General features: G+C 53.3%; 10 protein-coding genes across 10 annotated transcripts; 4 read left to right on the forward strand and 6 right to left on the reverse strand.

The window, feature by feature from the left end:
• Positions 1-203: 203 nt before the first annotated feature.
• On the reverse strand, positions 204-1,621 carry BDP55DRAFT_566062 (prenyltransferase and squalene oxidase; the record flags this gene model as incomplete). Its single annotated transcript, XM_060570476.1, has 3 exons — positions 204-473; positions 528-847; positions 907-1,621. The coding sequence occupies 3 exons, from the start codon at positions 1,619-1,621 to the stop codon at positions 204-206; spliced, it is 1,305 nt and encodes a 434-aa protein (XP_060422729.1).
• A 648-nt stretch (positions 1,622-2,269) lies between these two features.
• On the forward strand, positions 2,270-3,198 carry BDP55DRAFT_683952 (increased loss of mitochondrial DNA protein 1). Its single transcript, XM_060576371.1, has 4 exons — positions 2,270-2,292; positions 2,359-2,497; positions 2,561-2,873; positions 2,930-3,198. The coding sequence occupies exons 1-3, from the start codon at positions 2,284-2,286 to the stop codon at positions 2,869-2,871; spliced, it is 459 nt and encodes a 152-aa protein (XP_060422730.1). The 5' UTR covers positions 2,270-2,283; the 3' UTR covers positions 2,872-2,873; positions 2,930-3,198.
• A 2-nt stretch (positions 3,199-3,200) lies between these two features.
• BDP55DRAFT_734482 (N-acetyltransferase B complex non catalytic subunit) lies at positions 3,201-6,556 on the reverse strand (the record flags this gene model as incomplete). The annotated part of the gene is made up of 8 exons (XM_060580210.1): positions 3,201-3,986; positions 4,042-4,160; positions 4,225-5,354; positions 5,403-5,752; positions 5,801-5,890; positions 5,943-6,023; positions 6,077-6,361; positions 6,422-6,556. The coding sequence occupies 8 exons, from the start codon at positions 6,554-6,556 to the stop codon at positions 3,201-3,203; spliced, it is 2,976 nt and encodes a 991-aa protein (XP_060422731.1).
• Positions 6,557-7,178: 622 nt separating this feature from the next.
• Positions 7,179-7,667, reverse strand: BDP55DRAFT_734483 (cytochrome c oxidase-assembly factor cox-23; the record flags this gene model as incomplete). The annotated part of the gene is made up of 4 exons (XM_060580211.1): positions 7,179-7,226; positions 7,296-7,323; positions 7,418-7,525; positions 7,585-7,667. The coding sequence occupies 4 exons, from the start codon at positions 7,665-7,667 to the stop codon at positions 7,179-7,181; spliced, it is 267 nt and encodes an 88-aa protein (XP_060422732.1).
• Positions 7,668-11,487: 3,820 nt separating this feature from the next.
• BDP55DRAFT_566108 (family 61 glycosyl hydrolase) lies at positions 11,488-12,504 on the forward strand (the record flags this gene model as incomplete). The annotated part of the gene is made up of 2 exons (XM_060570483.1): positions 11,488-12,273; positions 12,445-12,504. 2 exons carry the CDS (start codon positions 11,488-11,490, stop codon positions 12,502-12,504), a joined length of 846 nt encoding a protein of 281 aa, XP_060422733.1.
• A 3,520-nt stretch (positions 12,505-16,024) lies between these two features.
• BDP55DRAFT_698654 (uncharacterized protein) lies at positions 16,025-17,389 on the forward strand (the record flags this gene model as incomplete). The annotated part of the gene is made up of 2 exons (XM_060577798.1): positions 16,025-16,362; positions 16,423-17,389. The coding sequence occupies 2 exons, from the start codon at positions 16,025-16,027 to the stop codon at positions 17,387-17,389; spliced, it is 1,305 nt and encodes a 434-aa protein (XP_060422734.1).
• A 348-nt stretch (positions 17,390-17,737) lies between these two features.
• BDP55DRAFT_566043 (Extradiol ring-cleavage dioxygenase, class III enzyme, subunit B) lies at positions 17,738-18,701 on the reverse strand (the record flags this gene model as incomplete). Its single annotated transcript, XM_060570475.1, has 3 exons — positions 17,738-18,234; positions 18,292-18,603; positions 18,662-18,701. The coding sequence occupies 3 exons, from the start codon at positions 18,699-18,701 to the stop codon at positions 17,738-17,740; spliced, it is 849 nt and encodes a 282-aa protein (XP_060422735.1).
• A 180-nt stretch (positions 18,702-18,881) lies between these two features.
• BDP55DRAFT_683962 (amidohydrolase) lies at positions 18,882-22,595 on the reverse strand. The gene is made up of 2 exons (XM_060576372.1): positions 20,997-22,595; positions 18,882-20,942 (listed from the first exon to the last, which is right to left on the reverse strand). Exons 1-2 carry the CDS (start codon positions 22,197-22,199, stop codon positions 19,263-19,265), a joined length of 2,883 nt encoding a protein of 960 aa, XP_060422736.1. The 5' UTR covers positions 22,200-22,595; the 3' UTR covers positions 18,882-19,262.
• An 842-nt stretch (positions 22,596-23,437) lies between these two features.
• BDP55DRAFT_683966 (uncharacterized protein) lies at positions 23,438-24,811 on the forward strand. The gene is made up of 3 exons (XM_060576373.1): positions 23,438-23,807; positions 23,861-23,996; positions 24,060-24,811. The coding sequence occupies exons 1-3, from the start codon at positions 23,730-23,732 to the stop codon at positions 24,605-24,607; spliced, it is 762 nt and encodes a 253-aa protein (XP_060422737.1). The 5' UTR covers positions 23,438-23,729; the 3' UTR covers positions 24,608-24,811.
• Positions 24,812-25,984: 1,173 nt separating this feature from the next.
• On the reverse strand, positions 25,985-26,454 carry BDP55DRAFT_414325 (uncharacterized protein). The gene has a single exon (XM_060567397.1). It carries the CDS (start codon positions 26,332-26,334, stop codon positions 26,080-26,082), a length of 255 nt encoding a protein of 84 aa, XP_060422738.1. The 5' UTR covers positions 26,335-26,454; the 3' UTR covers positions 25,985-26,079.
• Between the last annotated feature and the right edge of the window lie 25 nt (positions 26,455-26,479).

The raw sequence follows: 26,479 nt of genomic DNA on the forward strand, positions 1-26,479 counted from the left end.
TATACTTAGAGGATACCTTGTACCAAACAGAGGGTGTGAGATTTTTATGCAACGAAGAAAAGACTTCGCGTCAACGCTTTACATGCTTCTCTCATAGGATTTCAGAACCTCGCTGTTACTCGCCCAATGTGCTTTGCGATATTTCCCAATTCCCGTCAGCAAATGCTCACAGTTGACCACATCACGCCGGGATGAACACTTTATCAGATTTGGGTCTGCTTGGTAGCTTTTATGAGCCCGTTCCTCGCAAATATGATGTTACGCACAGTCGCATCTGTTGCGCATATGGATGCATCAAATGGCTTTAGGTCTGGGTCTCCCATGATTGCAAGCGCAGCTAGGCCAAGAAAACCGTGATAAATGTCTGGCGGGCCTCCAGGATACTTGGAGAACCCACCGATGAGATGCTGTGTTTTGCGGGTGATGAAGCGTCGTGACGGCTCAGCGTCGATGAGATCGGTGTGACCAAGCATCTAAAGACGTCAGCAAACTGTTGTTATCAGCAGTTGACAACAATGCCCCTTTACCTGTAATGTTCCTCCGACCCACCAGCAATAGCACGTATCTGCAACCTTGTTGCATCTTCCATTGAACCCAACAAAGCGCAGGTTTGGATCTAATGTCAGCTCGCTCAACGACGCAGGCAGCGCAAAGTTGGCGTGATCTGGGTCGTCCGAGTCGTCTTCTTTCTCAAGGTATTCAAATTGACGGTAAACCAGAAACTTGACCAGCAAAGAGGCCTCCGGAACGCCTTGCTTGAGTGTCTGGCTTTCGTGTGGAGTTTCACTCTGGTCGGGGGGTCGATCGAGGAGGGCTAGCGCGCTGATGGCGCACCACGCGTAGCCAGCTTCAACCTCATATCAGCTTTGAACTGGGAACATCGTCACCTTTATAGCAGGAGCATACCATGAGATTCGTTTGCATGAGAGCTCTCAGCGAGTCCACCGTCATAGGTCTGTCCTTGGCGGATGTGCCGAACGAGGCCATCAACGTCAATGTCCTCCACCCAGTCCTCATCCCCCTCCTTGGCATCGCCCCTCAGAGCCCACCGTATCGTGGCAGCCAGAAAGCACAGCCGCATGTCCCTCCCACCTGCAATGGCCCCATCATCCAGCACAAGCTCGCCAAAGCTGCCGTCAGTCCGCTGCAGCCGCCTCAACCACCGCAACGTTGCAACGCGATCCACGCCCGCAAAAGCGCTCTCGGCTTCCTCTGGCCCGTCCGCGACAATGGCCAATATCAACAGCGCAAAGTACGTCGAGGCCAGATTCGCAGAGCTCGCGTTCCTCGTCTTGGACGCTCCCTTTTCGAAATCCCAGCCGGCGTATAAGTCACTCGGCAGAGCATGGTTCGGGGAGCCGCAGAAGCCGCCGCCGGGGTGGTAGAGGCCTAGAATGAACTTGCGCGCGGCAGCTCGATCGGCGAGAGTGAGGAGATGGGGGGCATCCTTGGTCGGCTCGGAGGGGGAGAGGATGTCGAGGGCAGCGAGGATGAAGAAGCTGAGAGCTATGCGCGTGCTGTCGGACGATGTGTACTGGTGCGGGAGGAAGGTCTTGTGGCAGCGTTGCCAGTATTTGATGTGCCGCGCTTTCTCGAGCGGCATGACCTCATCAGCTGCCATATTTCGCCGTTGATGGTTCAAGAATCGTAGTCGGGTGGAATAAAGTGGTGGGGTTTGTTTAGCTCAGGGATGTTTGGTCAAGTGAACAAATCCGCAGGACCTTTTTCCATCCCACCTCAAACCTCCTGGTCCGGACAGGACACAATCAGGAACGGACCCCACCCCCCCCCCCACCAAAGCTGCACCTTCTGCTGAAGCAAGTTTAGCTCAGCGCGGCTGGTATAAAGAGGGACAGCGCTAGCAGGGAGCAGGTCCGCTAGAAGACCGCTGAACGGCGCTGAAGCCTCGCCCTGTCTCAACTGATGGGACGAATGAGAAGCTCCAGATCGATAAGCCTCCCAGCTACAGGATTAGCTCACCTCGTTTGTGCTCTCCGATAAGACATGCGCTGGGCTGGCGTATCCATTCTTTTCTTGTTCTACGCGACTGCGCCTACGATTGCGACGTCAATTGTCCCCCTCTCGATCTCTCTCAACCAGCTTGCTTCAATTCCTCTCCTTGATGAATACAGCGCATCGCAAGAAACCGCAACCATGGCGATCATATCAGCGAAAACCATCATCACCTCCCTCTCCCTTTTCCACATCACCCTCGCATACTTCTTCTTGACGAACCCGGCCACCATCGCAGACCAGGCGATGGTCTACGTGCTAGGCGAGTCAATGGGCATGGTCAGTCTCCGAAGCCTTCCTCGTGGTTCACTGTCTATCTTTCGCGTGCTAACACGTTTTCTTCAGCCTCATGCGCGAAGCTTCGAAAACAGATCTCCGGCCCTCGCTTTCCTCGCCGCTGTGCTTGGAATACTCGGCATCAGCGACCTCGTGACCCTTAGCATGCCCGAAGAAGTCTGGTTGATTTACCACTGGGGAACACAGGGTAAGCAACATGCTCCTCTTTCCTATGTCTGTCGTCGAAGCATCTCTGACAACCCGATTCTAGCACCGACACGCATGGTCATGTCCTTCGGTTTCGTCCTCTACACCTTCCTCTTCGGCCCTTCGTCCCCCCTTTATGGCGGAACCTCGAAAGGCGGCAGTCGCTTCGCCCACCCCTCGGTCCAGTCGAACAACCCGCGCTATACACCTTCAACCTGGGGTGGCGACGGCCTAAAGAATCGTGTCTTCTTGACCTTTGCCTTCCTCGAGATGCTGTGCTGGTTCTGGGTCTGGATGACCCTGCGCGAAGAGCAGGAAGAGTTCCAGCGCAAGAATCAACACAAGAGGAGGGGAAGTCAATCGGGTTACAACTAGGCCGTCAAGGCATCATATGTGATGAGCCACTTGAAGGAGGATCCGGGGGCATCATTGAATCCGCCCAACCACAGGGCGTGATCGGACGAATATGCTTCCGCCCTGTCGGAAGGCCCGGGCCGCTTGCGTGGCCCCTTTAGCATTGTGTGGAGTTTTGGGATGGCAGGCGATACGAAAAAAAGCATATCCGGCGTAATAATCATTCAATGTACGATATGACGGTTCTCTATTTTTGGGCTCCTGAGTTTTCGAGTGATAGCCTCCTACTCCAGGCGACTTGAAACAAAACAATGGATGGGTATGGATACATCATGAATGAAATGAGGCGTTTACTCCCATCGCACCGATTCCCAACCCTTCACGTTCGTGCGCCAGCTGTCGGTCACCCGCTGTGACCAAACATCGACGTGGGACCCTGCCACCTCGCGTATCTGGTTTGATAAGTCGTCTCCAGACTCTGTCTCGAACGTCCAGGAGCTCAGCTTAGCGTTCAGCGTGCTACTTTCCTGCTTCAAGAAAGCAACGCGCGCCTTGCCTTCCGTGAAAGCAGTGCCAGCTGCAGCCTCGAGTGTCTTGACTTGGGCCATGACATCCTTGGGCACGTTGCTCTGCCCAGAGCGGTCCCTCTCCTTCTCACGGTCGTTGAAAGTCACAATGTAAGACGTGGCCAGCTTCACGGCAGCGGCAGCGTCGCGAAGAATCGACAGACCATGCAGCGAGCCCAGCATCAGGAGCAACTTGGACCCTTCTGCATCAGCTGACGTCGAGAGCGCTTGCGCGCGGAGAACCTCCAGGCCCGACTTAATCGCGGACACGATGCTTGCCAGAAGTTCGGGAGGCGGCGGGTTTCTACTGGCGGAGACGGAGAGGGAAATCAGGGTAGTCAGAAGTGAGATGACTTCGTAGTACGTTTCCTCCTGCTGCGTGAGATTCTTCCCGCGGGTGTGGAGGAATCTGCTGAGGGTATTGCCCAGGCGCTGGAGGGATTCCAGGACGAAGGTCAGCTCTGCTGCTGTCGTTTGTGCGGTGTTGGCCACCTTGTAAGACGAAGCGGCTTTGAATGTCATGATCTCGAAGAACCTTTCTGCAGCGAGAGCCAAGTGGGAACGCAGGTTCTGATTAAATCATTAGGAAAAGTGCATGTATCCAGTAGGGTGATAGGAGTCATACCGATGGATCAGGTCCCAGCCGCAGAACGTCGTATATAGGGCGGCTCGAGGCAGCCTCTAAGTCAGGTACAGATCCGTAGTCAATTACCTCGTTCAGCACAGAGCCATCGGTAATTTCGTCTACAAACGATAGTCAGCACTAGGGGACGACACGAGAACCGAGGTCAGCATGGACATCACTCACCAATCGCCGGCTCTTCGAATATCGAGTCGCTGCGAATATCTAGTGCTCTAGCAGCTTGAGACTCCTCCACATATCCCATCACAAGCGTGCAGCTGGCCCTCAGCCGCTCAGTGTAACTGGGGATGTCGAGAATGGCAGTGTAGCTCTCGGCCTCAAAAGCATCAGCCAGCCTTCTAGGCATTCTCAGCTTGAGAGACGCCCGGTAATGAGATTTCAGTCCCTGCATGAGTCCTCTCTCAGGTCTGTTTGGCGGAAGAACCAAAGTTGGCGCGATGGTGGATAGGCGGTCGAAGAAGTAGGGGCCAAGAGAATCGATAATGGTGCGCTTCACGTCTGTGGTATCCCACACTTCACGAGCACGGGAAGCGCATCCCAGCACAAGGTAGATGCGCACCAGAACTAGTGTGAGTCGGGTGTGCTTTGGTGTTCTGGTGAGCTGGTCCTCGATGATGAGGGCAGCCTGGAGCAAACAATTTGGTCTGCCGTTCTTTGACAACGAGGTGGGGTTGTCGATACCACGCTCGTGAGCGCCGCTCAACCTCACACAACATGATGCTGCGAGGATAGCAAGTTCCGGTACACAATCGAGGTGGCCAATCTCGGTAGAGTTGATGAGGGAGGAGTACAGGTTCAAGGCTGACTCCAGGAGTTTCTTGACACAGGCTGTGCAGGTAGATGACTTGTTGGTGGTGTTGCAAGTGATACACTTCCAATCATTTGGTTTCTTGACATTCTCATTCGGGACACGATCGAGGGTCTTGGGGGAAGACAGTCCGAGGTATTGCAGCTTGTATGCAAGAGCTTTCACAGATGCTGATCTCGCAGCATCCTGAGACTCTTCTGACAGTCCAATAAGGAAGTCATACGCAAGGGCTTTGATCTCCTGTGGCGGAAGTCGCTCGACAAAACCCCTGACGTCGTCGAAACAGGCAGGCGATTCGCACTCGACCTCAATGTACTGGCGCAGTTCCTCGAATTCGTTTGACTTGGCTGTTGAGCCTAGCTGCGTGGTCTTGGGGAAGAGAAACGCAGCTTCAACCTTTGCCAGGCGGACGTTGCGCTTGTAGATGGATCGCACACCCTCTTGAGTCAGGAAGCGGTTGATGAGTTCGGCAACCTCGACAGAAGCCCTGCTAACATTAGGAAAAGTCGGCATTCGTTAAAGGGGTTCGACTTACTCTTGGGTTTGTCCTATCTGGCCCGCGGCATTGAGGAATTTCTTCCACACCGCATAGTCACAAGCAAGAAGGCTCAGCTTTTGGTTCTCGTCTGTCGTTGACAAACAATCCTTGCATAGGTCGTAGACAGTTTTCCACTGCCCCTTCCGCTCGAGAACTTCTATCGCCTGCAGAAACAAGTCTTTGCGTCCTTTCCTGAATTGGTGGACAGGGTTGAGGGTAGGGCCCTTCAGGGCCGCCTCCCACTCGGCATTAGAGCCATGGGCCTCGAGAATGCGGTAGAAGAGGAGGATCTCTTCTTCCGTCTTGATGGCTCGGTCGGAGACTTCGCCATTCTTCTCGGCGCCACTCTGCCGACTAAATTAGTCGCCGTAGTGAATTATTGCCACCATTCTTACCTGTTCGGCAAATTGAGCAGCACGCTGCATTTGCTTCAGGGCAAGCATGCCATAGAGCTGCTTCTTTCCAGCTGGACATTGCTCATTGGTCTTGCTTGGAATTAGTCTGTTTCTGAAGTGTTTGGCAGGACCGAGGACTTACAGCTAGTAGATGCGTAATGGCGATGTTCCAGAAAAGGAAGCTTCTTTCTTGAGGAAATGACTTGTCGAGCACTGCTGCAATCTGTTTGCGCGCATCAGCATCTTCAGTCCTTTCTAGGCTCAGGGCAAACTCACCTGCTGTGCGCTAATCAAGTCCCAGTGTAGTAGACATGATTCCAAGCATCTCGTACCACCGTTTTTGTCCTTGGGCTTGGCTTTGACGTAGCGCAGCTTCAAGGGGCCAAAGGTCTTGGAAAAGTCCTGGTCCCCAATAAACTCCTCGGAAGCCCACTCAAGCAACTCCAGAGTGTCGGGGTCCCTCACGGCGGTCGGATCTTGAACCAGCTTCCGGATGGCAATAAAGGGTGACGCCTTTTCCAAAGGTGAGTCCAACTGACTTTCGGCGCATGTTTTCACAGCCTGAATGATGTGGTTAGTTCTATTTTTCGGGTCACATTTGGCGGTGAGATGAGAGCAAACCTCGAAATAAGGATCCTTGAAGGTCCGGAATCGCTGCTCAGCGAGACGGATGGCGTTGGCCCATTGTCCGTCATTGAAAGCTGACTGCAGCTGCAGATCGGTGCCGCTCCTCAGCTGAGGCCGGTTCCAGGACATGGTGATGCTTCTGATCGGATGGCGGGGCAGAATTAGCTTTGGAGGGGCACTGTGCTGTAAGAGTGCAGCAGGAGCTTGTGAGACGTTTAGGGATGGGGATTGTGTCGCTTGATTGGTTGCTCGGGTAAATACTCTTCCCGAAATGCCGGTTTCCCCCACTGTTCGTTTAGGATTCCGGCGCCGTGGCCCGGCCACGTTCCTCCCGAAGGCCCGACGCCGATCCGGCCGATCCTGACGGCTGAAAGCCCGGAGCTGGTCATGGATTCTACGGAGACTTTCGGACTACCTTATGGCATAAACAAGTTGGGCCCATCAAGCGCTCTTTCTTTAACATCCAGAGACTAGTAGTCTCGCCGTAGCACTGCCTGGACTCGGCATGCAGGCACATAGCAGGCTTGCTCTATCAGCAGCCATTGAACCCAAAGAGAAGAGCTGGTATCTATCTTGAAACATGACCGAATTACTCATACACATGATAACTCCTTTCCATGCATGCATGTTGTTTTACAAAATGTACAACGCCGTATCTTCTTGGCCTTGCAAGGACATCCTCGACGTGATTCGGCTCGGTTGGTCTCGGTATCATATCGGCGTTGGCATACGTCAATCGAATCCATTTACATCACCACCAAGCACCCTTTGCCTTTCGTTCTTCTCTAAGCTTGTCGAACTGTCGTAGAATTAGCGTCTGAAAATATGGCTAGCGATGCCAACGGAGGGAAGGGGGAAAGTCGTATACCCAGGCCTTCTTGCAATCTCGGTATGCTCTGTGATGTGAAGTTAGCCCCGGCTTATCCTGCAGCTCAACGGACGACCAATACAGCCCTGATCAACAGAGAGTAGGTAGAAACTCGCGCTTACTGGAAGTAGTCTCCGCACATGGTCTTGTCTCCCCCATTCCGGTGCAGGCATTTGATGCTCTTCTGCGCAAGCTCTTGACAAGGATCAAAGTACTCGCTCTTCGCTTTCCTACACGATATGATTGAGCGACTGTCACAAAGTTGGATGTAGCAAGCAGCGCGGCCTACCCTTCGAACTTGGCCTTGCTCTCCGTGTATGTCTCGTCGACTTTTTCGGGCGCAACCGTCCCAGACTTCTGAGGCTCCGACATGACGATGATATGGGATCGGCCGAGTTCGCAGGATGTATTTTGTTGGCGTCTTGTTCTTTGGTTGTTTGGGTCAATTGGTGCAATGGGTGAAGGTGTGCTGTGCTGCTGGCATTTGATGCTATTGCAATGCGACAAACATTTGCGTTGGTGACGTTGCGATCCGAGCAAGTGCTGCAAGAGATAAGATAAGAGTTACTTGATGCCTGGCAACTTTGGTCTCAATCTAAGGCATCAATAACCAGTGTTCTCCAAGAGTTCGAATTCCAATTCGCTGACTAGGGCAAAGCATAACATTTGCTAGGTGAATATCCCCCGGTTGCCAAGGGATGGAAAAAAAAAGCCAAAGTGCAACGAGCAGCAGAATGCCGTTTCGCAGCAAGCACAGGGCAATGCCCAGCAGCAAGAGAACCTTAAGATCCGCTTGTATGATTGACTGCCCAGTGCCCACGCACCGGCTCACTTTTGCCGCCAACAAAAACTGTGTCAAAAGGTGGGAATCCGGCAACACATGCCGTCCCCGGCCGATTTGGCCGACAAACAGAAGTCTTTCCTCAATAGAGTTCAAGGTTTTCTATAACTCTATCGTTAAGGTATCCGTACACCGCATTTCTGGATGACAAGTGGTGCTCTTGTGCATGGTGTTTATTTTGACCACATCCGTTCCTCTTTTTCCACGTCCCCCGTACAGACGTGTCCACGATGTTTTTTGGTTTGTAATCCACCCGTACCCATCCTCCCAACTCTCCTCTCCCTCCTACCGCACCTCATTTCACACAGACACACAGATAGGGATAGAGGCGCAAACAAACCCCCCATTTTTTTTCTCCCTGGTTGGACACCACTCCGCTGCCCATACGTCCACTCCCAAGTTCCACCTCCCACCGGCACCCACCGGCACGAAAGACACACCTTGTTTACTTGTCGCTGCCAAGAACCGTCATGTGGAGGGCAACTGTAAGAGAGACACACCGTTGCTTTTGAGAGCCACACCAATCGCCAATCGAATGTAAGCTCGATTCAGAAGCGCTGTCAGTGTCGAGCCCCGTGTCTTAGTCCGGTACACATCGATCCTCACCCACTGGCGCGGGCACGCTTGAAGCTTGAAGTGACACCATGTCTTTGGCTGACTGAAGAGTTTTGACAACTTGTTAATACCTTACACTCCCGCCTCAGTTCCAACCCAAAGGGCAAGTCTTGGTACGGGTACGAGTGCGTCGCGTTTAAAGGACTTTGTCAACTCCTCGGCCACGTGCGGAATCCGCGGAAGATGCCCTCCTTATTCAGCAGACCCGTGGCCTGGAGTCTTTCCGAGCTTCCAAAGTTCCCACAATCATAACTCGTACTCACCTCGGCCGCCCCCTATTCACTCACACCGCAAAGAATTGGGCGGTGGACGGTAGAAATTTGCAGACGGGACACAAATACTCCGATGCCTAGTCCGCAGACCACTCAATAAACTTGCATCGCCGCAGTCCTGCTAGCAAGCATCATCACCAACGCCGGGCGGATCTGCCAGGTTCTTGCGAAATGAGTTTGCCATGCCCCCAAGTTGGCCCATCATCCGAACCCAGCATGGTTTTTCTCTACTCAATCTCCACCACCGCATGCCCAACTGGTCTTTACACACCAGCCGGAGGGTGGGACTGGCCCCTTTTTATCGAGTTTGCGCTTCAGAGTTCAGCCGAGTCGCAAACTCGCCCCCCACAGATTCCTTCCATCCCCCAGAGGAATCTTTCTTGAGCGTTTGCCCGCATGCTTGATTCTTCGGTAGCCATCGGCGGCTACCAGGAATCCGAGCAGGGAAATAGTGTGGTTCTCGCCGCTTAATTCACCGCAGCGGCTAGACTGCTCAGCGGACAGCCCTTTTTACAGCCCAGCATAGTGCAGACACCACAGAGTCGCAATGATGTGCCGTGGCCAGCAAGATGAAGACGATGCAACATACGATCGTAGGACGACATACACATGCCATCATCGTCACCGCATTGTTCGCCCTCCACTTCCATATCTCATCCACAGACACGGCACGCCAGTTCAGCCGATCCTCGCATCAAAGGTACGAGCTCATGCCGCATGGCTCGGAAGTTGGGGGTGGGACCAACAGACCGGCCTGACTGTTCGTCTCAGATCAGGTTGGCTTCTCAGCTCGGTTCAACAGAGGCTCCCAGAGTCCCAGCCAGCTTCCCAGAATCGATCCCTAAATTGATTGACGTGCATGTCCGGGCCCGGCTCCGACACATTTTTCACGCAATAATCTCCGCTGGTTTCTCTCTTGCTCTCTCCTATTCTCTCGATCCCACAACGATCCTTTTCTCTTGTCCGTGTCACTCACTCTCTCCACCCGTTCCCCAGATCTTTATTATTTCTTCATCAGTCACGCTCTTACACACCCACGTCTTGAGAACATTGCGTTATTGAATATGCTTTGAAGAGTTCCATGGTGGGCAAGCTGCCCTTGCTTATGACACTGCCAACGCCCTATTCTCATCAGCTCGTCGATTTTAACAATGGAGACATCTGGCTTGCAAATCAGAGTCCAGATCTATACACTTGAGACTGGCCTATGCTATTCATCCGTGATTCGACGTAGCACCCAGAGGTTCTGGGTATTGTGTCTGGCCGACTTGTGATGACCGATGCTAGCGTCACGTCGTGCATCAACGACCTGAAACTGGGCGATTATCTGCTTCCTTCTGCATTCTACTTTATTAAAGTCACCTCCCTGAGGGCCTGATAACAAAGTTGACAAGCCGTCAAGTGGTTCTTAGTCCACCAGTAGGCTGCGAGCCACCAACGGGAACGTCTCCATTTGTTCGACCGTGTTTCTCAAGCGAGTGCTTGACCAGCTTGGGGATGGCGAGGATCCCCCTCGAGGGTTTCCCTGTCGGGGACTAGGAGGGGGTGTGGCCACTCGACCGGGTCTTCCAGTCGCTCTAACCCCGGGAATCAAGGCCCAAGAAGGTTGTTTGGGTTAGCCGCGCCGCTGCAAGGTGCCTCACCATGATCCACTGCCACCCTGTTTGCATGTTTCACGACCCCATCCTCACTTTAATCGCAACGGCTTCATTAATGAATCCATCCTCGGTTGCGGCCGAACAGCAGGGCTTGACAGGGCCTGGCGGGATCCAACACGTTATCCACGGGCAGAACACCCCACGGACCCATTAGCCTCATCTCATTCTCTACGTCTTGCAGCGTTCCTGCAGCTCTTGGCAGGAGAGGAGGATGAGACGAAAGACTCCATCGTAGTCTACGCACCGCCAGGGCAAGCCCCTCACGAGTCCACATCAACACTTTGTATTGCGGACTAAGGCCACTCAGATGTCAGGGGCCCTGGCAGGCCGTCTTACTGGGCAACTGACGGAATCGCCAGCTCTAGCCGCGCGATGAGGGGGCGAGATGCAGTCCTAGATTGGCTGCCTACCTTGATCTAGTGCGGTGAGATGGGCCTGGGTCGGAGATGGGCATAGATGATTCGAGATTATAGCAGGAAAGATGGGCTGCAGCTCTGATATGGGTATCCGTACGGCTTGGGAGATGTTGTGGACGGGGCTCTAATTACCTACCACCGTAACAGCATACACACGTCTTATAAAAGTCCCTCGTCCTACTCTTACACGCTTTCTCACACTCTCTCTTTTTCCCCCATCATCACATCGGTGTCATTCTTTCCCTGTACTCAAGTCTCTCTCTTGTTGGCTGTGCCATACACTCATTTACGAACTAGACGTTCGCCCACGCTCACTAAGCACAACCTCAGTAACACTTTCACTTCAGAACCAACCAATTTTCGACCGAAAACTCCCCCATCACCATCAAGATGCAGTTCTCATTCACCGCCGCGGCTCTTGCCACCCTCATCGGCTCCTGTGCCGCCCACACCATGGTCATTGACGTCTGGGTCAACGGCGCGGACCAGGGCGATGGCCGTTCCACCGGCACCGGTACCACCAAGTACATCCGTTCCCCCGATAACAACAACCCCGTCAAGGACATCACCAGCGACGCTATCGTCTGCAACCTCAACGGTGGCAAGGCCCAGACTGGCTTCGTCAAGGCCGCTGCTGGTGACGACCTCACCTTCGAGTGGTACCACAACAGCCGCGGTGACGACATCATCGACCTCTCCCACAAGGGTCCCATCAGCACCTACATCGCTCCCTACACTGAGGGCAGCGGTGCCGAGGCCATCTGGACCAAGATCCAGGAGTCCACCTACGAGAACGGCAAGTGGGCTGTTGAGACTCTTGTTGCCAACAAGGGTATCTCTCCCAAGGTCACCATTCCTGCTACGCTGAAGGCTGGCAAGTACCTCATCCGCCAGGAGATCATTGCCCACCACGAGTCCGACACCACCTACGACGTCAACCCTGCCCGTGGTGCTCAGTTCTACCCCTCGTGCGCCCAGTTGGAGATCACTGGTACCGGCTCCGACGTCCCCCCCCAGAACTTCGACTTCACCACCGGCTACAAGTACACCGACGCCGGAATCCACTTCAACCTCTACAGTGCCGATGCCTCCACCTACAAGGCTCCCGGCCCTGAGGTCTGGACCGGTGGCTCCGGCTCCGGCTCCTCCCCCGCCTCCTCCGCCGCTGCTCCCGCTGTCTCTTCCACCGCTGCCGCCGCCGCCACCTCCGCTGCTGCCACCACCGCTGCTCCCATCGCCACCTCCGCCGCTGCTGCCCAGCCCACCACTCTCTCCACTGCCGTCAGCTCTGCTGCCGCTGTTGCCAGCTCCAGCTCCGCTGCTGCCCCCGTCGCTACTCCTACCAAGGCCCCCAGCGCTGGCTGCAAGCGCCGCCGCTCCCGCAAGGCCCGCCGCTCTGCTCACTAAATCAGTGCAACGCAGCGAAGCTGGTAGAGGAGAAGAAAGAGTTGCAAGACTAAGCGGTCATAGATGGTCCTTTCAATCATGATGGTCTCACGAGTCTCAAGTTGGAGTTGTTTTTTTTTTTATCATAGACACCAGATGTGTAATCCAGGCTTACTGTGTCATGCCCGGTGCACGGTTCTAGGGGTACGAGTTTCCGCCTTTTGGAACTCGACCTCACATTCTGCATTCCTGTACATAGTACCTTGAATAGCATTAAGCCTGCATATACCAAATTTTCAGCTTTCTACTATAAGTGACCTATGAAAACTTTGAAACGACCATGATGAGCCGTAGGACTGCCCAATTGAGTGCGTCAAGTATATGGGGTATGTTATCCGATACTTTCGCATTTTCTTTCGTAGTTTATGATTTTCCAAACCCACTCGGCAGCCCCTGATGATACCAAGTTGACTTTTACACCCCAGTGGAAACGCGTCAGCCTATCAAGGAACTTGTGCGGGCATCCCACAGGCTCTGAGAGGCAAGCCGCTGGCTACGAGTATTCAAACACCAATTGCCGTTACAGGTTGATGCTGGTCTTATCGCGGGCCAGATCGGGAGACTAAAGAATGTCGCAATTAGATCTGCCAAGCGAAGGTGACAAGGAAGTATGTTGACTCAACATCCATGTTCTTTTTGCCGTATCTCATATGGTTGTTGCTGATCGGCCAATAAATTTTCAGGTCGCTCAAATTAACTTACTCTGTAATATTGTTAGGCTGTCTCCGTAACTATCGGCCAATAGTCTTATTTTCCTACTCCGTACTCAGTACTCAACTTGTAACATGCAACTTGCTGACCCACGTATTGCTGTTCATCCATTCGCCGCGACAAGTGACATCATCTTCATGGTTGAATAGATCACCCAGGCGAGTTATGAGGTTTGAACGAGACCCAGTAGATACATTGTCGTTGTTATCAGAAAAAATCCGGACACTTGTTAACCGTAATACTTTGTCTGATCGAGCAATGTTTGATAGGCGGCTAGACTCCTCGACAGGTTTTGGCATTGGTTTCGGTTTAACGCTTCGCGAAATCGAAGCTCGAGTTCAAGGATACAACGGGATTAAAGGTAAGGACTGCCAAAGGAAGAAAAAAATGCAAGGCCTGACCCAGAATCCCGATCTCAAGATCGGATGGTGCACTAAAACAAGGGCCATGCTTGAGATTTCATGGGCTTCCGAAAGTGGCAGGTTCATCATCTCTCTCTACTCAAGGTGAGTGAAGGTTTCCATGGTTTGTATCCATAGCACATACATTTGCAGGCGTAATTATCACTAGATAGACAGCTGTCAATTCGATAGCCAATCAATCTCGCCACACGTGGCTTGAGGCCTTGTTCGACGAGTGTCGTCTCTGACAACGCGGTTGCTGGAGTTGCAACCCCTATCTGAAATAATGGCGTTGAACTCGTCGGGCATGATGAACCTGTGGCTGGCAGCGGCTGATCAGCGTCGCGGTTTCTCTTTGCCACATTTACAATGGCATTCTTCACGGAGGCTAGGCAAGACCATGGTAGAGGCGCCTCGCGTGAGCCGGCTTGGCCGCTATGCTTTCACCCCCACCACGCAGGCTTCAGTGCCATAGTAACACAGTTTGATACCCATAAGACTATGTACATTCAATTTGCAACGCACCAGGCAGTCTCAAAGAAACAGTTTCAAGTCCATCAATGATAAACTGATAACGGTCAGCCTATAGCAAGCCTCCGCCACGTTCAGTCCGTGCTTTGACTCCTTCCAGTACAGAAGCTGAACGCCTCGTGTTTGAAGGTGGGCGTTGACCTCCAAGGCTAGAAAGAGCTCAAACCGATCCTACTATTCTAGGCGAAATCCCACCTGGATTGAGGATTCTCTGTTCCTAGGCAAACATACTGACTGGGGGCAGCTTGCCAAAGAATGCATGTGGTCACCTTGGATGCGCTGCCCTGATATGCGTCGTCGAGGGTCTCGGGACCCATATATCTCCGGGGGTTATTAGTGTTCCATTCCTAACCCGCAGATGCCGTGCCAATTGGGAACCTCGGGATCTTGAAACGGGTGAATTCCGCTATCATATTGGGGGTCAAGACTCAATTGGCTTTAGTTAGTGTGTCAGAGATTCTCGTCCTCCCGCGTCTTCCCATCGCCGAGTGGTGGGCCGAAGCTCGACTGAAGTCTTACGCCGGAGTCACGGCCCCATCGGAGATCGAAGCTCAACATCCGGGCACAAAGAAAAAAACGTGCTCTGCCGGGCGCGGGAGACTAGACAAACTTACGTCAGAACTTCACATGCAAGGGAGCATGCGGCTAAAGTCCGCTGCTAAAGCTTAGACGAAAATACCGGGCTTACAGTCCATGGCCTTCTCGCCTTTTAGTTCCCCTGAGGCTCACCAGAACCCTGAACTCAAGAGGCTTAGCGGAAGAAGGACGGGCAGAAGAAATGGCCCATCTGTGCGCCTCTTCCTCTTAGGGCTGCAAGGTGGAAGTCTGTTGCTCGGTGCAACATTCGTCCCAAAGAAATTCCTGCAAGACCCCAGCTTCCAGCCGCAACGGGATCGACCCGGCTCTGGAACCCGAGTAGCCGGGGTGATCAATGCCATCTGAATTCTGCTCAGGGTTCGGATGAGAATCGACGGACCGCTGCAAGGGCTTTGAAGGGCTGCAAGGCTGATGGAGGCTAAGTTTTGGGGGTTCTTGTTCTACTAGGTATTCGTGTGATCAACTTGTCGTGTAAGACCTCGCCAATCAGCCCCTTTGGAGACAATGTCCGATGAACCCCTCGTGAGATCGCAGCAATTCTTGTCAGTGGAATAAGCTCGAAAGTAAACACACCAGCCCCGACGACAACCCAAACAAACTTCCTAAACCAATTTCTCACTCTGGCTCGAATAGGGTACGACTTAATTCTAGATGGTCAAGGCACGGGGCGAATTTGGCCGAGGAATGCGCCACCAAACAAGCGCTCTGCGCCGGCGTCTGCAACAAGATTGCCCGAGCGGAAAGAGGAATGATAAGGGAGAGGAAGCACTAAAAGTCAGCGTGAACGACGAGACATCAACAACAACAACGCAACGAAGATTAAAAGAACACCAGGTTGCATGTGAATCTTCATGGGTGTAACCTTAACTTCTTGATCGAACCCCCTTGATTTCGTTCCAAGCTCTTTAGCTACATACCTGCCTTCAACCTACCATCTCTCTATATCCTTCTTTCGTCCCGCGTTTTGATTTTTTTTTTCCATGAGACTCGCTCCGATGCCGTTCATAGCAGCAAAAAGATCTCCCACAACCTCGCCTGTCATGCCGTGGTTATCGAGATCACCATCGTACCAGTCACCCACCGGCTCACCACGCACATCACCAAGGAACAGCACGTGCGGACCGATCAAGACATGCGGGCCTTCAGTCACATACATCCCGCCACTCATCGACGGAGCTTGTGGGACCGTACCACTAGCACAGAAGCCGACTTTGCCATTGCTTCATGAAGATCTACGGGAAATGTGGCAGATGATGCCGGGTCTGATGGCTTCGCTGAGAACACACGTCGCCAACCACCGTCAACACCTCTCTAAGAGCCACCTCAAGGACATCGTCGTCCAACTCAGTCTGGCCATCGTTGAGGTTGGGATTGTGACACTCGCCATCCCCTTATTCATCGTTCTCCCGGGGATCCTATTCGGGGCTTGGTTGGGAATCTCAATGAGCATGGTTTTGGGTCTGAGTTGGTTGATGAATGGAAACGAAGTCATGTCCAGCTGCGACGAGTTCGGAAACAGCACGAAAGACATCGACGATGATGAGGAGAGATGGATCTTCATTGGTGGAATGGGTACTAGGTGAGTCCCCTCTCTTCCACCTCTTCAGCAGCGATCCCATAACCACTAACACCCGAGAAGCTCAACCCACCTCACGCAATGCACGATTCCTCGTCTCGCCCGCCTTTTCGGACGCTCTTTCAGCGGTATCCAGATGGCAACTTACGGTCTCCCTTTCGACATGCTCCTCCTTGCGATCCAGCGGTGCTTCCCATTCGAGACCCAAGCCTCGCGCGCCCTCTACACCGAGCTCCGCACCGCCCTCCTCGATGCCGCCGTTCACCGTGTCGCTGTACTCGCCCACAACAACGGTTCTCTCCCCGTTGCACACGTTCTTGCTCGCCTCTGCTCCGATATCCAGGCCGAAAAGCTCTCCAAACTCGAGATTTACACTTTTGGTGCCGCGGCTTCAGAATTCGTAGCGCCTCTCGGGGAAACCAGCCGCAAGGTCACCCGCTTCGAGGACGGATCCACCGCAGTGGTTGAAGACCGTGGTCCTCATATCGAGCACTTCGCCTATGCCAACGACCCATTCGCGCAGATGGGTGTTCTTCGTTCTGTCCAGAAGAAGCTTGAAGGCCGATTCTGCGGCGGGGTTTTCGTGATCCAGAACCAGGTTCCTCAACCCTCTGGTCATTGGGTTCCCGACCAGCGACCCGTGATGCTTTTGACGGACTATCTCTCGGCCCTCTTCCCCGATCCCTCGTCACCACAAGCACCCAGCAGCATCCTCGACTACGTCATGATGATCGACCGCGATATTGCTGAGAAGCGAGAGCTCGCTGCCATGGCAAACTACGCGCAGACACGCCGATCCCGTAAGGACAGTCGCCGGCTCAGCTGGACCGGTCTGGGAGCGACCGTCGGTGGTAGAAGCGGCGTCATGGACGGTGTCACCGGACTCGAGATGGCGAGACGCGGATGCCGTGACTGCGATGGCCACCGCGGACGCGAAGTCAGTTGGCTTTCCAACTACGTGCAAACCGGCTGGGTCGTCGAAAAGGAGTCCCACGTCGTCGATGCCATGGGCATTGGAGGCAAGTTTTGACAACTTGTCTTGCTTGGTCTACGCTACCATAACCCCCCTAATTTGTAATGTTTTACACCACTTTCTGCATTCTTTGCGCTCACAAAAGATGTTTCATTTGGACGGGACTGGAGGACATTCGAGGGTTTTCCCACTTAGAGGACTGTATTATTTTCCATCAGCATTGGGCGTCGGGGTTATTGACTAGGAAGACATTGAAAGAGTCATGATATAACGAGTCAAATGTATTATGGGACAGATGGGCAGAGAAGTTTTTCAACCTCACCACAATCCGCTTGGATAGATGCGGACAGGGACAGGCGCTTCGGGAATGGGCATATAGATGGAACAAGGTGCTAGTTAGAATAATCAGACACGTACATCTCCCCAATAGTATGTCTTGATATCCGTGCCGAGGAAGTCGTCATTGTACTCCCGGCCAACCTCGTCGTCAGCAGCACCCGCGCATACCAACAGAGGCATGAAGTGCTCCGCGCCGTAGCGAGGGTGCATGTCGTAACTGTGAGAGAACTTGCGCCAGTTAGACAGCGCCTTGATACGGTCTTCCCGCTTCTCTAGGAGTGCGGCGTCTGTTAACTCCTTGTTCCACTCGTTGACCTGCGTCCCGATCTTCTTTGCCGTTGACGGATCTCCCATCATGAGTGACCGCAGCTTTCCCATGTTGTGAAGCGAAGCAAAACCTGAGCCAACGACGGCGACGTTGGTGTCGCGCAAGGCTGAAAGGGCACGACCCATGCGGAAGTGCTCCTCGGGGTCCTCGGAAGCCAGGACTGAAAGCTGAATGACTGGAATGTCGGCGACGGGGTGAATGAGAAGGAGTGGAATGAAGACGCCATGATCCCAACCTGAGATGAACGTTAATCTAGGTCTACTGCCGCGTCCGTGCCATTGCTCCCACTTACCACGACGTGAGTTCATTACCGGTGAGAGACCCTCCTTCTCGAGAGCTTGCTTCAACTCGTTTGCGATACTTGGCGATCCCGGGGCGGGATATTTGAGTGAGTATGCCTCCCGCGGGAAGCCGCCATAGTCGTAGTACAGGTCATGGCGATCCCCTGATGAGATGGTTGGTGCGCCTTCTGACCAATGTGCCGTTACGACCACAATAGCTCTCGGCGCGTCCGGTGTGTTGAGCTTCAGAATCTTGGGCACGCGCTTCTGGAGTGATGCGGTGATGGAAGCATGGCCAGGGTCACCAAGAACAGGCATAGGACCTAAGATGTGTAAGTCAGCGATGGAGCTTTCTTGTGCCTTCAAGCGAGCTCAGCATACCTCCGCCGTGCGCAACGCAAATTGCTGCAGCGCGTGTCATTGTGGATGATGATGTTCTGAAATTTCGTTTGTTTTTCCAGTTGATTTTCCGAAATCGTAGAGTTCTGGTCAAGTAAGACAGAGTTCTTGTTACTGTTGTCATTCGATGCTGTTCATCTGCCTATTTAGACCCTTACTAACCCAACGGATGGTGGGGGACCAGGAAGCTCAAATAGCAATGGTATCCGTTTAGTTGGCTTCGCTCTGGTTCTTTCTTATTGGTCAAAGGGTGATACGCCGGGATCGTCACCGTCCGGGATCAGATTGGTAATACCCGCGCGGGATCACAACGTCAAAGGAACCAGCGCCACGACCCTGCGGCAAATCAGGACGGCTAGAGCTGATTCAGCTGGATCTAATGTGCTTAGAATGTGAACATTTGCAATATCACTATCATATTTCAAGTGAGCCGCCATGCACTTTGATCATGTATTGGATTACTGTCTTCCCCGCGCGGTTCGGAACCGGGATCGGAATACTTTCCGAGTCATCAATGGGTCTTTCAAGTTTCGGCGAAACCTACCCGACTTAAACGTAGGCCTAGACATCTCCCACGACTCGTTTACACGAAGACAGACACCGTGTCACGGCCACTGCCGACAGCACGGATTCTGCCTCCAATCTCAAGCGGGTTGCCCTCATACACAGCAAAGTGGCGGCCGCTCTTCGACTGCGACTCTTCAATGCCGAGAATCTTGTAGACGTTGGAGGAAACCAGATCCAGCGCCTTCTTCTCGCTCAGCCGCCCGTTTCCGTTTTTCTGTGCAATGCCGGCAAGCAGTCCCAAGTCGCGGATCAACCAATCCTCCTCCAAGCCGATGGCAGTGACGACACCAGCGTCGATGAGAGTATCGATGGCGGTACCGTTCGTGAGAGGGGCGCCGGTCAACGAACGTCTCTGGTCCCAGGTATACGAGTATGACTGGAAAGGTGCAAGAAGCACACCGACCCCGGCAGCGGCCAGCTCTGAAGCGACGAGATGAGACTCGGCGCCTCCAATAATGGAGACACGGAGCTTGGGAGATTCCGATGACTGACTCTTTGCAGCCAACGCCTCTTCAACCGTTGCCTTGACTCTGAGAGCAGCGACAATGGTATCGGCACTGTGGACTGTCAGGACCAAGGGCAGCTCTCCGTTGACGACCTTCTTGAGGTAGGCCGCCTCTGAGAAAGGATCCGATGCAGTATCATTGGTCGCGACTGCCTCCAAGAGAGTGTGTCGGAGTTTGCCAATGGCGTCAGAAATTGATGGGTTATCACCCCTCTTCGCAGCGAGAGTCAATGTACGATGAACGGCTACGTCCTCGGCCCAGACAGCACCCTTCTCGAGCGAGTGTTTGGCGTCGGTGTTGAAACCAACACTGGTTCCAGAGTGCGTCAATCCACCCGTGAACTTGGGCGCCGAGATGGCTTTGGTGACGCCGTATCGCTTAGCCACGTGCAGCTTTTTGTTGTCAAGCACAAGACCGTCAAGACCGCGACTGAAACCAGTGGGGTTCCGGCCGTTGTCTGTGTCTGCCTCGTTGTCAATCTCGTTGAGGCCAATGAGAGAACCGAACGCGGTGAAAGACTCAGTGATGTGGCCATTCTTCAAGTCAATGACCTTCTTAGACGAAGACTTGGCAGCCGTAACCTCCTCAGAGCAGGCGCCAATGCACTTGATATCGCCGTTTGAGAAGACAACGTTCATCGCCTCGCCATTGGCTGTGCTGACCTCCTCGCCTGACAGCCAAACATTAGAAACGCCAGTGAAAACAACCTCCTTGAGATCGGTGGTATCCTCAGTAGTGTTGGCCAGCTTGGGATCCGGATGGATGGGCCCCTCAAGAGGCTTCTTGAGCTCAAAAGGATCAGAGAACTGGGCAGCTCCATCAATCCACACTTGCACAGGTGCGGCGCCAACGCTGAGAGGATCGCTGTCCCACACAGCAATGTCGGCATCGAAGCCTGGCTTGATCTTGCCAATTCGCTGGCCCAAGCCTAATAACTCGGCAGGCGCAGATGTCACACCGGACAGCGCTGCATGGTAGGGAAGGCCGTATCTGTACGCCTTGGCGGCCTCGAAGAGGACATGTTGGGCGTTCAAGACCGGGTTGTCACTGACGTACACGGGGGTAAGGCCATTCTCCCAGAGGATCTTGCCAGCGTACTCGGAGCCAATGTACGACTCGGACTTGTAGTACATGTTGTCGGCAAACAGCGCAGAGGCAGGGGGACGACCACCCCAGACGCGCTTCAAGATCTACAGAAGCTTGTTAGTGATAGAATCAGAGACAAGCAAACCAGAGAGACGCACCTCGGGAACCAGGAAAGTCTGATGGGCGTGGTGGAAGGCCCGCACTGGGAACTTAAACTCGTTGGTGTGATCGACAAATGCCTCCAAATCCGGAATTGTGTAGCAATGGGTATTGATGTGCACTTGACCTCGCAGAGCAGCACTGAGACTTTCCCACTTGAGATCCTGGGGCAAGTAGGATGACTGGCTCTCGACCCCAAACTTGTCTGCTGCCGCACACCAGTCATCCTGCTCTTGCACAAGCTTTGCTGCTTGCTCAAAGGCATGGCGGAACTCCCAGCTCTCGCCGAGACGAGAGAATGGGCTGTGTCCAACCTTTCCGTACACGCGTTTCGCGTTCTCTCCGCATGCCATCTTCATGTACCGCCAGTTGCGATCCGGGTCAGCCAGCATGTCCTCGGCAGACAGCTCGGTCCGGCCATCGGGCTTGCCAACGGCGTGCTTAATGACAAAGGCCTCGCCTCCCATGTTATTACCAGAGCCCGGCAGGACTAGCGAGGTAGTAACACCGCCAGATTTGATAACCTGGATCTGTGGGTCGAGGGGGTTGAGTCCATCAATCGAACGAACGTAGGGAGTAATGTCGTTGGACATCTCATTCACATCTTGGTTGCCGACGAGCTCGGGCAGGGCACCAACACCGGCGTGAGAGTGCATGTCAATGATACCGCTGGTTAATTGGCGGCCCTTGGCATCCCAAATCTGGGTGTCCTTGGGAAGGGAGTCGAGAGAGATGTCAGCTTCGACCTTTTGAATCAGACCGTAGTCGATGAGAACGTCGGCAGTGATCCACGAGTACCCTTTGCCGGCCCGCGCGTCCTCGGGCGATGTTCCCTCGACGGCCTCGCCAACCCAAATTGTAGCATTGCGGATGAGTGTCGGGCGCTGGCCGTCGACGTAACGAGCGTTCTTCTCTCGGCCGAGGCCAATCGGATCCTGTGGCTTGTGTCGCAACTTGGCGCAAGTCGCCAAATCCTGCTGCAGACGGTCCGCAGACAGGGAAGATGATGGCTCGCGGGAAGGCAGAATCGAGATCTGTTTCCATTGAGCAAAGGCAATGAACGCGAGACACCCCACGATGAGCTTCATGCTGCGTCTAGGTCGTAGCCATCGCTTGTGGTGGTGAGAGTGCCGAGGGCCCGAAGGCGGCGGGAGGTCCGCTGCGCTGTACGGCGGCAACATGCCGCTCTTTTCCGAACTCATGACAACAACGTTATGGTGTTGTTTGCAGCAAAAACTACGAAAGGCAAAGATTTGAAAAGTCCGAGGAGCAAGGGATATATTATATTGTCTTCAACCCTACGAGGATTGAGTTCCTTGGGACAACCCTTGGCCCAATGAAGAAGGTGACTGACGGTTCGGCTGGATTATCGGCCGACGTTTCAAAGCCAGAGCGCAGACATCGCTGGCGACAATGAGCTTTGGGAGTATCTGGAGGGGCACACAGGGCAGTGATCGCTTCTCTTCGGTCGCGACTTCGGCAATATGAGTGGTCAATGACATGGATGATGGTGAGAGCGTGGAGTCGAATGAGGAGCTCACCCCTGCCAGAGCTTGCGTGATTACGTAGCTGAAGAGATAAGCTTCTGCTGACTTATGAGCCCTTGATGAAGCATTCCGAGTTCGATTGCACCTTGGAGAATCATGACTAAGCTAGGGACCCTTGGGTCCCTTATCTTGTTTCTCTCCTCTTATCGATTGTCGGCATGTAGTGTAGAGGTTGATTGCGGGGTAGAGTCATGCACTGTCACCAGGTGAAGTCGTACTCACTCCCTCATTGTCTGCTTTATCTTGAGCAGGAGCTTGACGAGCCCATCAATACTGGTAGTGAGGAATTTGTCACATAGATTCACTTTCTGCCTTTTCTGGGTGAGGCTCTGTTGAATCCTTGATCGCATAGAGACATGTTGTGAGCTATCCTAGTGCTCAATGAGAGAAGAGCGTGGAGCTAGCTACATCATCTCTCATCATCATGTCTCCTTGAGACATCTAATAGTGAATTCATCGGTTTGGACCTGGAATTGCATGTTTACGTGGCGTTTATATGCTGCAGTCAAGGATATTTCCCCTCTCCGGAAACAAGCTGAAGGAGGAAGGCTGAGCCGGCCGGCGGCTGAAGCATTGTGGTGTTCAAGTTGGATTACGTACAATGTGATCAAAAAGCTGACATCGCGGGACTACAACACGACATCATAAGATGCATTTGAGTCGTTCTGTGGGTTGCCAGTACCGTTTGCGGGGAAGCCTCGGGATCAAATCAATATTCCAGGCGGGAGATCTACTGCGTGGTCGAATGCCACGCTCTATGCTTGATACGCTAATTACGCTGGGTCCGATGCATGAGTGCAGACTTGGACAATGTGGAACGGTCTCTCTTTTTACTGCCCAAATGTGGTGAATCTCATTGGCAGGGCCAATCGAGGTCAGGCGATTGCCAGTGGTCTCAATCTATTGCCTAAAAGAGGTATCGTGGCCTTGGGTGGGATCCCACAACTCGGGAAGTCTAGATTACTAGCGCAGACTTGGTGTGCTGCCCGGCTGTCTGGGCCGATAACGGTCTACTCTTGGCTCCTCGACTTGTATCAGGGATCCTCGCCTTATAAGTTGGCTGTTATCCTGAGTCACGTCACCAGGTCATTTCTGGGCTGAAACGGTTCAACTCATCCGATCTTATAGTTCTTCAAATATCTTCTATTCTAGGCTTCCCATCTCACATCATTCCGTAACGCCAATATGTTCCTCATCCCAGCTTTGGCTGTAGCTGTACTGCTATTCTCCGCATGGAGATGGAAGTGGCGATATGCCACAAAGGTGTGCCTTCTTATCTTTTGAGAGAACCGACGGAGATATCTAACTTTATGGAGGCAAAGCTTGCGGCGACCAGCTCGCAGGAGAAGTCAGATGAAAAGACTGATATAACGCCCCTGAAAGATTTTGACTGGCAGAATATCGATCCTGCCAAGCACCGGCCATTCAAGCCAGTCTATCACATCACCATGGGTACTACAAACCTCGCAAAAGTAACCCTTCTTGTATTCGCATTCTAACAAAGTATCACGTTAGCTATCCAAGCGAGCCCGCCTGAAGACCTCATCATAATAGATAACAACTACCTCGACCGAGTGACCGAGCGTCGTCAACTCCTGGAAAAGCATGTGTCAACGGTAGCGGGGGCTGTGCCTGAAGGTATACCTGCTCTCCACGAAACCTGGACGTATTTGCTGTCAGAGTATCTGCCAAAGCGGTACCCAACCATGTTCTCGTTATCCGAGGACAAGACTAAGTTCCACAACCACGTTACCAAGACATCATTACCCCTCACGCCGCCAGAGGACCCCCTGGTTGCGCTCAAAGCTCTTGGAGAGACCGTGGAAGACGACATCTTTTTGCTGGTTGAGACACCAGCGGGTCATCGTGCTGTGGCGTTCGTCTGCTGCCATCCTGCTGGATTCGATCCCTCCGGCAAGCTAGGGAAGCTGATGAAGGATATTCACACGCCGGTGCCATCCTACGACAAGATTGGCGCGAGCATGGAGCGTCTCTTCTGTCGATTGCAAGTTGGGAAGAGCTTCAAGCGGATGAACGTGAGTCAACGTGTCCCTGGAGGTTAAAGCTTTCGGCTGATGAATGCTACAGTGGTCTGTGTCAACCCATGAGAACCTCTTCAGCCCAGGCAACTTGCACATCTATGAGGGTGACCAGACGGAAGAGGATGAGGATGTCGATATTACAAAGGTGAGACCAATCGTCTCGAACGTTGTGTGTGTCGCCTATCATTTACTTACACCAGCTAGGCTCGTTTGCGCCAAGAACTACAGACCTTGACCAGACTTCCAAAGACGGGAGCAATCATGTTCTCTTTCAAGACGTACCTCACCCCCATAGAAGAGGTGAAGAAGGAGGGGTTCGGGCTTGTGCTCGCGGATGCTATAGAAGGCCTGAAGAAGGGTAATGCGACTGGCATGTGGGTATACAAGGGGGCGTCGCGTTGGGGCAAAAGTGTTTGCGAGTACCTTCGGTCATGAAGAGGCAGAACTACAGACAACATGGTGGGCTTTTGGTAAGCCAGGGAGAAAGATGCGATAGCTTCTGCTGTAAGAATTCGGAGAACAGAAACAATGGATGAAGTCAATGGCGACAGCCTCTTCATCCCATCAATGAATACAACAATCATGAATGTTGTGGCTTGTCTCGCATATTCGTTGAAGCCCCGACCTTCTAGCCGGGGCGACTTGTGGATGATCCGGAGGCTCGGGCCCGGGTATGCATGCCTGTCTCGGGAGATCTCCCGCCTTATCCGTACTTCTTAACATGATTAATAGGCTCTTAGGCTTTGGGGCCTATTATACTTAACAAGGTGAGCGATAGCCGAGCAGAAGAACGTTATTTCGGGTATAACACATCACGTCATATAACGCCCTTCCCACCGCCATGCCGTCGCCCACAACCTGACAGTGGCAGCCGGTGGAGGGTTGAAGGCTGAAGCTTGACAGGCGACGTGACGGCCTTTCAAATTGAGTTTTTGGGATGAACTTGGGTGCTTGAATATTGGGTGAATATTGCACGGCGTAGGCCCAAAGAAGGGTATTCCCGGTTGTGCCGAAAAGGGGCGCTTGCGGCTTGCTTGTTTGGAGGCGGCCCCGATCCGGTCTAGTGGACCCACCCCGTGCCCCGTGTGCAAATTTCCCACCAGCAGAAGCTTCGCACCTGGGCGGCTCTCCCACGACGACAACGTCTTTTTAGCACCCCCTGCATCGTCATCCATACAAGATGCAAACAAGATGTGGGCTCGACTTGATTAACATCAAGCGCCCACCCAGCGCCCTGTTCATTTCTCTCTGGCTGTGTTGGTCCGCTTCTCCCACCCGAGCCCAGGCCCTGGCCTTTCCATGACTCCTTTCGCTGCGGAATCCTGCAGTCTCTGTCTCTTGGCTCTTCTAGCTAGCTGCTCAGTTGCTAAGTTGCTATGCCTTTCCTTGCCGCCGCTACTTGGGAGTCCTGGGACCTGCAGGCCGCACATGTACGGATATGGCGTGGCCTCATCAACCATGGCCTCACCTGAAGTCAGGGACAACTCCGCAATCTAATTCCACTTATAGGCCTCGCTTGACAGACGCTTGCAAAATGAATCCGCTGAACCGGGAAACCTTGCCGTGAAACAAGGTGCTTCTGCAAGGCCCATTTCCCCAAAGGAGCCTTCTACTCTATTCCTCGCAGCTAAACCTGCGGGGTCATCTCCTTTCCAGGAACCACGGAGCGAGGATGGATTGCAAGTTCGTCCCAAGGGGTGAAGAGCAGGAAGCCAAAGGAGACCTACATAAAAGAGCTGGTCTGCCATCGCGTGCCGCCATGCCTCGATTCATTTGAGCTTAGCTACATTCTCTACCGTACATTGAACTTCCTGAAGCAAGGCCAAGGCATCGATTGCTGCGACCTGCGTCCTCTCTTTCTTTTCGAAACATTCCATTCGTTCAAACCCTTGC

This window comes from Colletotrichum godetiae, assembly GCF_030913485.1.
Source record: "Colletotrichum godetiae strain CBS 193.32 chromosome Unknown BDP55scaffold_81, whole genome shotgun sequence".
Lineage (NCBI taxonomy): Eukaryota > Fungi > Ascomycota > Sordariomycetes > Glomerellales > Glomerellaceae > Colletotrichum > Colletotrichum godetiae.

Coding starts and splice junctions, on each gene's coding strand:
- BDP55DRAFT_683952 (XM_060576371.1), top strand. Junction 2,498..2,560: donor TTACCACTGGGGAACACAGG/GTAAGCAACATG, acceptor ACCCGATTCTAG/CACCGACACGCATGGTCATG.
- BDP55DRAFT_683962 (XM_060576372.1), bottom strand. CDS start 22,199: ATGAGTTCGGAAAAGAGCGGCATGTTGCCGCCGTACAGCGCAGCGGAC. Junction 20,943..20,996: donor AGACTTTCCTGGTTCCCGAG/GTGCGTCTCTCT, acceptor AAGCTTCTGTAG/ATCTTGAAGCGCGTCTGGGG.
- BDP55DRAFT_683966 (XM_060576373.1), top strand. CDS start 23,730: ATGTTCCTCATCCCAGCTTTGGCTGTAGCTGTACTGCTATTCTCCGCA. Junction 23,808..23,860: donor AGTGGCGATATGCCACAAAG/GTGTGCCTTCTT, acceptor AACTTTATGGAG/GCAAAGCTTGCGGCGACCAG. Junction 23,997..24,059: donor AGTCTATCACATCACCATGG/GTACTACAAACC, acceptor GTATCACGTTAG/CTATCCAAGCGAGCCCGCCT.
- BDP55DRAFT_414325 (XM_060567397.1), bottom strand. CDS start 26,334: ATGGCAGACCAGCTCTTTTATGTAGGTCTCCTTTGGCTTCCTGCTCTT.